Source organism: Dendropsophus ebraccatus, chromosome 6 (assembly GCF_027789765.1).
Source record: "Dendropsophus ebraccatus isolate aDenEbr1 chromosome 6, aDenEbr1.pat, whole genome shotgun sequence".
Taxonomy (NCBI): Eukaryota; Metazoa; Chordata; class Amphibia; order Anura; family Hylidae; genus Dendropsophus; species Dendropsophus ebraccatus.
The window spans coordinates 113,849,108-113,863,401 of NC_091459.1; the positions used below are offsets into that span (position 1 = coordinate 113,849,108).

General features: G+C 42.8%; 1 protein-coding gene across 4 annotated transcripts in view; it reads right to left on the minus strand.

Moving 5' to 3' along the window:
• The window catches only part of PPP2R3A (protein phosphatase 2 regulatory subunit B''alpha), a 131,592-nt gene that overhangs the window by 17,109 nt on the left and 100,189 nt on the right, over positions 1 to 14,294 (minus strand). The window contains exon 1 of one of the 4 annotated variants that reach the window (XM_069975697.1): positions 1,757 to 2,137. The exons of the other annotated variants lie outside the window; for them this stretch is intronic. Coding sequence (XP_069831798.1) covers positions 1,757 to 1,888 — 132 coding nt within the window. The 5' untranslated portion in view covers positions 1,889 to 2,137. Of the gene's footprint in view, positions 1 to 1,756; positions 2,138 to 14,294 lie in introns of those variants that run through there. 4 annotated transcript variants of the gene reach the window in all.

Genomic DNA, 14,294 nt, shown 5'->3' on the forward strand with positions numbered 1-14,294 from the left:
GAGAACAATGAAGACAGGGGGGAGAGCTTCAAACTGCTTTTTTCATAATAAAAATGCATTTTTCGGCTAATAAACCCAACTACAAAGTTTCTTAAAATCGCCTATACTATTGATTTCTGCAAAAAAAAAAAAAAGTAAACGACAGTGACACTTTTAGGCGATACAGCTGGTTAGCACTCAGGCTATGGTCAGGCTAAAGACCGCTTGCTGCAACACAGCACTGTAGCAACACAGGGTGCTAGGATATGCGGGAGCTCCCGCACCTCCTTCCATCCCCTCCCCACGCTGTGAGCTACACGGAATAAAGGAACTGTACTGCATATACCCGGTTAGTGCTGGACTTTTCTTAAAACACAAAATATGCTGCATGCTCCATTTTTCTGTCCGTTCTTCAGATGGATCCAACAGCCTCTGATGCATACATGAACCTAAGGCTGAGGTCCAGAATTATGCCAGCTGATCTGCACACGAGTTAGGCCCATTGTGTTTTACCTGGATTAATCCTGTACAGAATCCACAGGAATAAATATTCTGATACTTCTTATGGATGAGGACACTTATTTGATTGATTCTTTGTAGAGATGAGCATGCTCCAGTCCAATCATTCAGCATTTCAGATTTGAGTACCGGTGGCTGAAGAAGTTGGATGCAGCCCTAGGGAGTCCGGGAAAACATGGATACGGCCTATAACATCCAATTTCTTCAGCCCCCGGTATTTAAATGCAGAACAATGCATTCATCTCTAGTTCCTAGTCATAAATGTACTTTTAACTATATCTTACAAAGTCACAGTCCACCCCGATCTTACCCTAGTGAATGTGCTTCAATTGTGCATCAATTCTTTCGGAGGAATGTGGAATCCGCCCGTGCATAGAATGATGTCTATGGCACGGGCGGAGAGGCGCGTTTCAGAAGTTTCGGCAAAATCGGTGACAACCACCATGGGAGCCGTATGCGTCGCCATAACATTTTTCCAGTAACAGATGACCTTGTATTTAATGGTGACTGTCTTTCAGTGAAACTCTCTACAGGTGTACACGTAGCAGAACAACTTCCATGTGTGGTCCAGAAAGGTCCTGGATAATGGAAAATTTGAGATTTGGTAAAATACTGGCAAAGCCCAAGTATACCCGACCTGAGACACCATGAGAATAAATCTCACTCAGCTAAAAATGGAGCAAGCGATGAAACACATCCACCACGCGTAGCTGAAGGAACATTCATTTTAATATTAGATGCCTATTTTTACCAGGAACTCAGGACACATCAGCAGCTTATAAGTAAGGCCCAGAAACTTTTAGGGCAGGACTGGAAACCAGTTCCTATCAGTCCACATCCACGTGGTGGTACATGTGGTTTTTGGATCTTTACAGTAAACCGGGGATTGGACAACAGTAATAGACCAAAGCAGATACCCCGGCAGTACCTGGCGATAACCAATATTACATCACACACTGTAAAACCTCTTAAGGCCTCCTGACCTCGGAGGTGATCCTTCAACTCCACCTCCAAGCACCGCATCACTTAGAACTCCTCCCCGACTTCCCTGCAAATCTGCCCATCATGTATATCCAGCACAAGGCGTCCCATACGTGAAACGATTAATCTAACGATAATCTTACCATCTTGAATACAATCATCCTAATAATGTCCACCTACAAGAACTGTCTCCCCTCTCCACCCACGCCGGTCCAATACAAACGAAACTCAATACCCAATAACATCTGGAAGTTTACATAGAGAATGATAGCCAAACCTGAGCTTGTTGGAAAGACTTGATCCTCTTTTTAAAACGGGATGGGAGCACAAAATCACATCCTCTAGCCAGAAAGGCCAGCTCCCCCCTCAAATCAGGGTCCCTTCTCAATGACGTGTCCTTTATCATCATCTTGGAGAACCAGCTCTCAAGTAAAAAAAAATAGAAAATTGGGGGTAAGAAGAAGCAATGGACAAGAGTTCAGGTTGTTGGAAGCTGCGATTCACTTAGACTTGTTGCAGTAAAAAGAGAACCCAAGTGTTGCGATCTAAGGCCGACGCTCTGCTCCCAGACTCCAGCATTGTCCGGGCGACACGGAGCCCTGCGCTTCTCTTGACAAAACCAAATTCTTAGCAAGAACAAAACTGTCTTTTTCTGAAGCCTCCTAACACTGAGCAGCTGAGAAACATGACCTCGGAATAGTGCTGCTGTGTGACAGACAGCCAGTGCTGGCCTGGGATGGTGGGGGCAGTGGGGGAGTGGGAGCCCAGAGGAAGGATTCTGGGAAAGGAAGCACCCAGCGGCTGCCGGCTGTTGCTAAACTTAGACACTCCAAAGCAACATACTTAATATAAAGAGTCTTCCCTGCTTATGTTTACTTAATAAGCCTCAATGGCTGGAAAGGTCATTCATACACGGGAACAAAGTACCAGTGACACAGATAGGGAGGTGACCGGTCACAGGGGCAGATATGGAACGTGACCTGGTTCCGCTGACATATTCCATATTGTTAAAGGACCCAACTTAACAACTGCTGATGTCCCACTGCATTCTATATACAGGGATAACCGGACGCATCTAGCCCTCCAACTTATATATATAACTAGGTTAGATCCACGGACTGGAACTACATAGGAGACAATGTTTGTTTCCATAAGGACCGCCTCTATAGAAGAGTATACAGAGCCCAAGATTTAGGTTCATTGCTAATGGAACCAGTATATTATTTCTATGGTGGGATGGGAGCCTGATGAGTGGTGTGCATGGCACGTCAGGCAACAAAGACTAAAGCTAAAAGCTGAGCTGTGATTGGTTGCTGGGGGCGGTTTATACCAGCGGATATTTTACACCCTTTGATAAATCTCCCCCATCTACTTGCTGGGACCTCCAGTGATCATCTGTAACCTGTGGGAAAACCGGGCGGTAACGGCCCAATATGCTGGGTAAGCAAGACAAATCGGCTAGATCAGCACTTGCTTACAGAGCCTATTATACAGCTCGATTATTGTGCCTGTACATTGTTAGCAATGTTTGTGCAGCTCTTGATTTAAAGGTGTAAAATAATAAGAAAGTACTTACCTGCCCACATTCCCCCAGCCTTGTCTGTGGGATTCCCCAGTTACTGCAGCTGCGGCTCACACTCCTGCTCCCCTTTGTTAAGTGACAGGCCGCTCAGCCAATCACTGGCCAAGACACTGGCAGCCTGTCACTTCAGAGACTAACCCGGGGGTGCCAGAAGGGGCTGCAGTGAGCCGGGAATCACAGAATTAAGGCAAGAGAATGTGGACAGGTAAGTATACATTATTTTCATTACCCTCGCATAAGCCGTCAGCTGCACATCCCGCGGCCTGTGATGTTCAATTATGTTTGAAGGCCGCGATTAACCGATGATTGGTTCCTCTGCAGATCGCAGTCTTTGTTACACAAAGCGATATCTGCACGAATCGGCCTAATTCAGCAGATAATCCCTCCATGTAACAGGGACCTAATTTTTCAACTTCCCTGTAGCACCACCACAGGAGAGTAAGGGCCCTATTCCACCGGACGATTATAGTTTGCATAATCGTTAACGATTAACGATCTCATACGACCGCTATTGCGAAAGACCTGAAAACGTTCACTCATTTCCATGGAACGAAAATCGTTACTTATGATCGTAATTGCGATCGTTTAGTTTGGCTATTTATTCGCTATTGCGTTCGTATCTATTGCGAACGACCGAACGATGTCTTATTCAATGCGAACGATTTGCGAACGTTTTGTGAACGAGCAACGATAAAAATAGGTCCAGGTCTTATAAAGCGATCAACTAATTCTCGTTCGGTCGTTAATCATTTCAACCGTAATGATTATCATTTAGATTCGAACAATTTAACCATAATCTGAACGATAATCGTCCGGTGGAATAGGGCCCATAGGGTATTACAGTGTCTATTCAATGAACAGGGATTCTATTAACTTAGGGCCTTATTCCACAGGACGATTATCGTTTAGATTATCGTTAAATCGTTCGAATTGAAATGCAGTTAATGATTAATGACCGAACGAGAAATCGTTGATCGCTTTATCCTGGACCTATTTTTATCGTTGCTCGTTCGCAAAACGTTCGCAAATCGTTCGCATTAAATAAGACATCGTTCGGTCGTTCGCAATAGATACAAACGCAATAGCGAATAAATAGAGAAGAAAAACGATTGCAATTACGATCATAAGTAATGATTATCGTTCCATGGAAATGAGTGAACGTTTTCAGGTCTTTCGCAATAGCGGTCGTTTGAGATCGTTAACGATTATGCAAACGATAATCGTCCGGTGGAATGCTGCAGATTTGTTCAATACTTTTCTAATTAACCCTAAAAGGGAATAACAATTCTGCAGAAAATCTGCACAATTTCTGCACTGTGTGAACAGCCCCTGACTCTGTAATGCACAATGTAATGCCAGATATATGAATGGGGTTAGTGCTAGATATATGGATTTAAAGAACACCTAAAGCAGCGGTTATGGCATTAGACAGAATGGTGGTTCAGCGGTTATATTCTACCTATTTAGACCTAGCATTAGGTAGGATAATGGTCAATGGTTAGCACTCCTGCCTTAGCTAGGGTCAAGGTTCAAATCAGACCAAGGTCAATATCCATATGGTCTCTAAGTTTAACCTATGTCTGTGTGGTATCCTCCAGGTTTTCTCAAAAATCCTATACAAACCGACTGTAGGGTGTTGAAATGGAAAAAGTAGACTGTGAGCTCAGGGACTGGTGTGAATTATGACCAAGTCTGTACAGCGTCACAGACTATGTCAGCACTCCAGAAGTAACACTTCAAAGAAAATCCTAACACCCTAAATCTATCACCTAACGTGAGCATTGGAGGTCCGGAGACGGAAGGTGAGGAAGGTGGCAGTGTTTTAGGTAGACGATTCCTAGGATTTTTCAAAGCCCCCTTCCGTTAATCAGGAAGCATTGAGATTCAGAATCTTGATACAATAACAGATATAACAGCCCCTACTGGGAATGCAAACGCTAAAATATTATCCGACAAATGGCCAGCGGCCAGCACGCTCCCCAGCGGGGCCTTACAATCGTCTTCTGTCTTCTCTTCTACTTGTAAATTTCCCTGCAACACAAATGCAGCCCCAGCAAAAACCTGGACCCTCGGGCCGGGGCTGGAGCCATGATATATGGTTAGGAAGGGCGCAAACAAAGAGCTTCTGTTCCCAGGGTCATTTTTGTTATAGGAGAAGCCAATTCTGCAGGATGGAAGCAAAGCATACAGGGCAATGGGTGGTTAAAAGATTGCATAGGATTCCCACTATACCCAGCACACCTAAAGACGCCCCTGTTAACCCTTAAACCTCCAGCCTAAAGGCGGCAGTGGAGCACAGGCAGCAGTGATAACGCAAGGCTTGCGGTCAGCAATAAGAATCCTATGCTGAGTGGCTCAGAAATCTAAGCTCCTAAATATAGGCCGCACCTGTCACTTTGCCAGTCTTGTCCTTGCTGGGGCTTTGAAGAGGTTTCCGTTTTCCATTAATGAAATTCTGCTCTCTGCTGTCAGGCATGTAACGGGAGGGCTCCGAGCGTCCCCCAAGTGCAGCAAAGCGAATGGCAAGCAATACCAGAAGGGTTCTCCGCAGCAGAAGCATCGTATCCTGGGTTACCCTCTCATTCTTAAAGGGGTTATCCAGCTCTACAAAAACACGGCCACTTTCTTCCAGAGACAGCACCACTCTGGTCTCCAGTTCAGGTGCGGTTTGCAATTCAGCTCCATTCACTTTAATGGGACCAAGTTATGCTACGTTTACACGGAACGATTATCGGGCGAATTTTCGCGATAACGATCGAATTCAAACGATAATCGTACGTGTAAACGCGGCAAACGATCGATAAATCGTTCATTTTGATCTTTTAACATGTTCTTAAATCGTCGTTCGTAAAAAATTTGCCGATCGTTCCGTGTAAACAGTCGTTCACTGATTTTACCTATGTGTGAGATAGGCTTAAGCGATCGCAAAACGAATTTTCTGTACGATATATCGTTCCATCTAAACGCTGATCGTTATAAAAAAAAATTGTTACTTCGAAATCGTTAATCGTACGATCGGGCCAATTATCGCTCCGTGTAAACTTCGCATTAGGGTCCCTTTACACAGAAAGTATATCTGACAGATTATCTGCCAAAGATTTGAAGCCAAAGCCAGGAATGGATTAGAAAAACGAAAAATCTTAGGCTTTCCTTTATGACCGGATCTCTGTTTATAGTCTGTTTCTGGCTTTGGCTTCAAATCTTTGGCAGATAATCTGTCAGATAATCTTTCTGTGTAAATGGACCCATACAAAACCTACACCCAAACTGAAGACAAGAATAGTGTTGTCTCTGGAAGAAAGTGGCCATGTTTTTGTAGCACTGGATAACCCCTTTAAGAAGAAAGGATCACACTTCCTAAGTAGGTTGTGTCTGCATTGGACTTTTCCATTTTATTGATAATGATAATCAATTGATGCTTGTTTTCTCTTTGTTAGGACGGCCACTGATCATCTGAAATCTATAGTGGAATATGGTAGCTGAAGCATTACACATGGCTTATTTGTGCTGCTTGTGAAATAGGTACCATGTCCTCCACAGTGGATATTTCATGATAGTCCTGTATAAGGGACCCTCTTCTATTGGAATAAGGAGAACTAGATATCATCTACAAGATTATATTCTGCATTATACTCCAGAGCTGCATTCCCTATTCTGCTGGTGGAGTCACTATGTACGTACAGTGCTGATCCTGAGTTTCATCCTCTATTAAACTCCCAAGCTGTTCTCACTATTCTGCCAGTGGAGTCACTATGTACATACATTACATTACTTACGTACTGATCCCGAATTACAGGCTGCATTGTACTCAACAGCTGAACTCAATAATCTTCTGGTGAAGTCACTGTATCCATTGGATCAATACAGTATAAGCAAAGTAACATATACAAATACACACAGTGACTCTACCAGCAGCAAAGCGAGTGCAGCTCTGGAGTATAAGGTAGACTGTAATTCAGGACAGTACAGGATAAGTAATGTAATGAATGCACACAGTACTGTACTGTCCTGGATTATACTCCAGAGCTGCACTCACTATTCTGCTGGTGGGGTCACTGTGTACATACATTACATTACTTATCGTGTACTGATCCTGAGTTACATCCTGTATATGCTCCAGAGCTGCACTCACTATTTTGCTGGTGGAGATATATACAACTTATACATCTTGTATCCTCCCTTATGTAATAAACCTGTGCTGGATCCAGTGTGGCCTGTAAAAACTTTAATGCTTTTATTGAAAAATATTTAAACACCATGCACAACGTTCTCAATAAGAACTACCAACGTGTTTCTGATGTCTACACAATCTTACTCATGGGCAAATGCGGTTTGTAACTTATAAGTGTGGTCACCCCAAGCTGCGGGCTGGTAGATTCCACCCAGCACACCTAAATATATTGGACAACCCCTTATTCATAGTCGTTCTTCAGATTTCCCCTAAAAAAGCAAAACAGTCAAACAAAAAAGGATGGAAGTGAGTTTTGTCTTGAAATGACCCATAATTGGAGCACATCTGTTTCATGGACTTGGCACGCTGCCCCCTATGTAACTTAGGAGGGGAATGCAGAGTCACCGCGAGAGAAGCCGAGCGACCACTGCACTTTGTCAAACACAGGGAACACTGTCAGTGTCAAATGTAAGACCTGTACTTCTAAAGGAAGGAGCGGATGGTTCCCAAGGTCAGGCACACAGCCCGGCCTCACCCTCTCCAAAATTAGGAAATAAATATAGGCTGAAGTGGCTTTTTTCTTAGACCGGAATCACACATGCCGTCTTTTTAGCCAAAAACTGCAGAGAACAGGAAAATTATTTTTGTACCCATTCTTATATACAGCTGATAAAACAGCATGTGTGTGACTTCAGCCTTGTTATCACTTTCATACTGCCCGAGTCATCTGGGCGGTCCCCTCCAATCAGCCTTGATTCATAGAGCTCTCCCTTTTTGGGTATAGAAAGTCATATAGCAATAAAAGCCGGCGAAGTAGTGCGACCACTCTGACGACTCCTGATGATTTGCCGAACTGTTCGGGTTTGGCAACGTTTTTTGTATCTGACCGCTCACTGTTTGACTCCCTGGGTCTGGAGAAGTTGGATGCTGCCCAATGGCTGTGTCCATGTTTTTCAGGACTCCCCCTGGTTGGCATCCAACTTCTTCAGACACCAGGATTTAAATGCAGAGAACCCTGCCAGACCCAAACACTTTGGCAAGTCCGCTATACTCTACCGCTGTTCTAAGCATGAAAAGGATGACAGGTTCCCTTTAAATGTCTTTTACTGGAAGCCGAACTCTACGGGATGATCAGAGTGACAGTCAGTCCTTGTATCCACAGGAATAATCCATCCTCTATATTGCCTAATCTGCAGTTGTCATACAGCATGTGTTGCCATGAATGGATTCATCAGACTTCTAAGGTATTGGAGGACGGCAACAACTGCAGCAGCCTGTGCTGGAGGGACTATGACGGGAGCGCAGATGGTGCTATGCTGTGAGAGATCAGAGGGACGGCACATTACAAGCATAGAAGATTGTCGGCAGAAAAAGACCGCCTGGTCCATCTAGTCTGCTCTATTAGTATCTCCCTTCTTATTAGCTTAGGATAGACATATGTATATTCCAGCCAGGTTTACATTCAATTACTGCAGATTTACCAACCACATCTGCTGGAAGTTTGTTCCAAGCATCTACTACTCTTTCTAAAAAGTAATATTTTAAAAATTTGCAAACATATCTACACGGGGTGCACAGTGCACATTAATGAGCAAAAAAATAAAAAAAATGTGAACTTACCAAATGGCTGCAACGAAACAGAGTGAAAAACTTAAAGGGGTCTGAATACATTCTGCACCCACTGTATCCTCCATGATAATGGTCGCTGTATGAAGCAACATTCTACACATCTACAAAGGATAAATTATCAGTACATTTCAGCTTCAATGGCTGCAAAGAAACCACCTGAACCATCAGAGGTGAACACACTGGATCTTTCCTAAATTTTGAGCCGCAGCAGATTTCGTGCTTTACGGCAGAACGGCAATGTTTAAAAGGGGGCTTTCCACAGTATATGATTAGTGGGGGTGCGACAGTGATCATCAGAACTGGGAACACACGTCCTCTTGCAATGAAGGTAGCAGAATGTAGATGCGCGGCCACTGCTCCACTGTCTATAGACGCTCAGGAACGTGCAGAAAAACGATGAATTCTGCTCCACAGATATAAGATTGCAGAGTGCTGGCTGCTCTATTCATTGCAAGAGGATATGGTCTTCTCTATTCTGGTAATCAGTGGGGGTCCAAGTGGTCAGAACCTCATTGATCTCCTAGTTATCTTATAGATAGAGAAAAAATTTTAATTGCAGCAGTGCCCCTTTAAGTCAGTGGAGAAATCTGCAGCATATGTGCAAATAGGGAGTACGGAGCAAGCTTAGGAGCAGACATCCGCTGTTCGTGCTCTAACCCACAGTCAATAGCAACTACAGCATCTAGGTGGTTAGATGTCCAGCACTGATCCTGGGGAACATGGATTCACATGGATTTATTGAGGATTTTAACCTTCCCAATAGAGTCAATGGGCTGAATCCGAAGCATAAAGTGACAGGTTGCAGATGGAAACTCAATTTTTGTGTGGATTTACGGCAAACTTTCTCAAAAATATCATCCGAGCGTAATACGTTGCAGATTTTCTGCATAAGAATCTGCCCTGTGTGAACATATCCTTATATCTTGTATACATATACCCTTATACACGAACCAGAGATTGGCAGAATCGGGATTTGATCTTGGTTTCTCCCTTGTATTACACCGCCACCATCCTATAACACCTATAAAAAAAAAAAAACATAATTCTAATCCAAACTACGAGGGTGAAATCTGTAAAAAGCCGTAGAGGGAGGGAGGAAAGAGGGGATTACATTAGAAGTAAAGCAAGAAGTGACACTGTGGGGATTTCACCTCGTGGGGAATGGGACAGCTTGACTGTATGCCAGGGGCTGACAGGTGTGGAGATTACACCGGGGGCCAATACCAGCTGGATCTGTATTTATAGACTATGAGAAAGCAGTTTTATCCTTCATAAATATAACATGGCTGTAATGGCTCCGGAGCCCCTTTTTTGGGGAAGGGTGGAGGTGGTAGCATACATCACCACTATAGATATAAAGACCCATGTGTTACCAGAGCTGGAAGGACGCCGGGCTAGGCCGATACATGAGAAGAGGGATGAGACCCTGGTCACCTCGGCAGGCTCCGATATATATATATATATATATATATATAAGCTTTCTAAAAAGATTTGGCCTCTTTGGTTACATTGTATCAATGCTTTGTAATGAATATCCACAAGGTTGCTGACCCTTATATGTAGTCAGGATTCTAAATATTAGTTATATTATTTTGTGTACATTGTACTTAGTATAGATCCTAGAGGGTTTTTTTTACATGTATATTTGTATTATCTATAGAGTGACGACATCTGATTGATCAGTTCCTTGCAATTTTATATTTCTTCTAGGGGGACGGGGGTCTTTATGGCTGAACATACTTCAGGTAGGGAAGAAATAAAGTGGTAGGCGTGTAATAGGACGCCTGAGTGTTTTCTGCTTTATTAGTATCATTTACTTCTAACCCTATTGGAGTTGCAGCTATTTTATGTTATTTTACCTTTTCTATTCTTCAGTGAATCTAATTGTATTGATAGACGTAATAGCTATGCATTTATTTAAAGATCTTTAAACATCATCCTGTATAATGCCATGACAGCATTTTAGGGGTTTAGATATATGGAGGAGGCTCCCTCTAGTGGTGACTGCAGGAATGACAGTAGTCTGGTTAAATCAATTAGATTTAACCCCCAAGACAGAGCCCATTGATGCACAAAAGTCCGGGTCAAATTAATGCAATGTTCCTCCCCGCCTTCTAAGAGCCATAATGCTTTTATTTTTCCACCTTCCGGGCTGGTTGTGGTGTCAATTTTTGCGCCATGATCTCTAGTTTTTACTAGTATAATATTGGTGTAACAGAAAAAGTTTGATCGCTTTTTATAAAATTTTTTCTGCAAGCCTGGTGTGTGTTTTTTTGTTTGTTTGTTGTTTGCGGGAACAATAATATAATATCTTAATAGATCAGACAATTCTGCACCCTACGATATATAATGTTTAATTATTTTATTTTTTAAAATATATTTTTTTTTTTATAATGGGCAAGGGTATAAGGGTGTTTTTTTAATACTTTTTAAAAAAAACTTTTTTTAAACTACCCTTTTTTTTTTTTTTTTTACACTTTTTTTCGCTGTAAAACATGCAATCATTACAGTGCCATAGCATAGCATAGATTAGTGTTATCGGTGATCTATGCATAGAGACTGCCTGAGAGCAGACTCTATGCATAGAACGCCAAACTGACAGGATGGAGGTAAGAGGCTTACCCCTGCCCGTTGTTACATGCGATCGGGACCCCAGCAGCCTTAGTCTGGGTTTACGCTGCGTTTTTGCAAAAAATAGCCCAGATTTATGTACACCAAAAAAAAGGATGCGTTTTGATCCATTCTTTGATCTTTTATTTTCTATAATGAAAGTTAATGGGAAAATTTATCAAAACAAACGTACACAAATGCATCCGTTCTTCATCCATTTTTTGCATAAATCTGATTGCAAAAACGCAGTGTGAACTGAGACTTACAGTTCTCTTGGCTTCATCCTAGTCTATGTGCTTCACCTTCAGTAAACCATTAAAATACTGCATGCCTATAGCACCCTCTCCTGGTGAAGCACTGTATTGGTGGAAACAGTGCTGAATATTGCTGATGGTACAAAGATCTGACCGCCTATCAGTTATGGCGTCTGCTGTGTTTCTGCTACACATTTTTGCCTCTGGCACAGGACAGTAGAAGACTGAAGGAGGAGAGGATGTCATGACACTTGTTGCTAGCATCCCCCTATCTTCTCCAACAGTTAGGGTCTTCTTAATTTTCCTACTTTATAAATGAATGCTATAAATGTCTGATCAGTAAGGACCCATTTCCTGAGACCCCTATGGATCCCCCATAACTGGCGGTGCTTAGTTTCCCAAATAAAAAGATGTGTATGTATTCCCAATCATTCTTTATTATAGTCCATAAGAGATATGGGAGAATTGAGGACATACCCTTGAAATCAGACCCCATCAAAATGCCAGTAGTGTTTAGAACAGGAAACAGAGGGCGGCATGGTCCAATGATTTCTGCGATGAACCTTTGCCAGGTTATATAACAATAATTGTTCAGCCAGATCTCACAATTACACTAAAGAGCTCCCCATGTAGAAACACATAGGCCCAGATTTATCAAAGGATGGAGAATATAGACTGGTGTAAACGGCCCACAGCAACCAATCACAGCTTCTCTTTCACTTTACCAGAGCTGAAAGCTGAGCTGTGATTGGTTGCTGTGGGCAGTTTACGCCATTCTATATTTTACACCATTTGATAAACCTTCCTCACAGCATAGATTCCATTCTGCAGGAATATATTGTGGACAGGAGGACTCCTCGCAGTGGTCGCACATTAGCTGGAGGTCCTGACATTCTCTGACCATCCTTCTCTACCTAGAGATGTTCTATAGGAATACGATCTGGGGACTGCGATTGCAAGGAAACACAGAAAACCCACTGACCTTGCATGGTGCATTGTCCCGCCAAATGTTTCCTCCTGCCATAGGGTATATAGCTTCGATAAAGGGATGAACTTGGTCAGCCCCAATGCTTACATAAGCCCTACTGTCCAGGTATCAGAGCACCCAGGGGGCAAGAAGATATTGCCCCCCCACCTCTGCACCACCTCCACCAGCCCAAACTATACATAATGTGCATCCATACTCATTAGAATTTTACTCCTAAAGTGAATGTAAAAACAAAATAAAAATTATTTGGGAATTTAATGTATTTTCCACTGTACCTGTATGAAGAGTATCAATCTAAGAACAAGAGTAATGAAAAAGAAATAAACACAGTTCTTCAGCTTTCCTCTTGTGGTATCCCTGTCCACCACCAGGTGTCACCAAATACACAAGGCTGTGCAGCAGGACCCCAATAACTCTACAGATGGTTCGATGGACATTACTGTGGCGTTTTGTGTTACTTCAGCACACGGGAATCTACCTGCAGTTATATATTATATATACACACACACACACACACACACACACACCATTAGAGATAGATACGTTGCCTGACAGCACAGGCAGTGAGCGGGGTAGGTGATGTTAAGGGAAACCCCACAAGTTTTGAGACACTGCTGATATCACAACAAATATATATATATATATATATATATATATATATATATATATATATATATATATATATAGGATTACATTTGTTTCGGGACCGTGCTTGTAATCAAAATCACTCTTAAACCATCACTGAAATGCAGACAATATGGTTCCAAACCACAAAAATAATGATTTTTTATTCTGGACAACATGAACAGATGAAACAAACAATGAGAAACTGTACTGTATAGTACACCAATCCGCATGTGGTGTATAATGTATAGTAACTGCATAAACCTGAAAAACAGCAGCAGTTTGTAGATACAGGATGGAGCTGCAGATCCCCATAATGCAGTAGCGTAGTACAACAAGCTAAAATAGAGAAGCAGGGCTGCTGTCAGAGGTCTGTGTGGTCACATGACTACAATGGGGAAGGGGTGTGTGTTCAGCATGGACCAATCAGGAAGTGAGAATCACAGAGCTGTGCAGGAGGACAGTGACAGAAACTTTATATACAGCAGTTTGAATGGCTGAGTGTGAGTGCAGGCACAATATAGTAGCAGTGTGTATAGCTGAGTGTGAGTGCAGGCACAATATAGTAGCAGTGTGTATAGCTGAGTGTGAGTGCAGACACAGCATAGCAGCAGTGTGTATAGCTGAGTAAGTGCAGGCACATTATAGCAGGAATGGAGAGGATGGGAAACATAAGGGCTGACAGAGACTGCATGGAGCAGGAGGTAATGAGGAGGGCTGATGTGGGCACATAAATACACTCTGTCCAAGGAGAGAGGCATTACAGCTATAAAGAGATTACCTCCACAGTCCTGTCCTCAGATGTAAGCCCCAGCCTGAAGAGGATCTGCCATGATTTAGAAGGTGAGGGAGACTTCCTGGGTCAGAGTACAGTGCTGTAGACCACCCTGTGCAGGCCATGCCCCTCTCCCACTGCCCCTCCCACCCAGTACAGGGAGCTCTTAAACCAAAGTGATG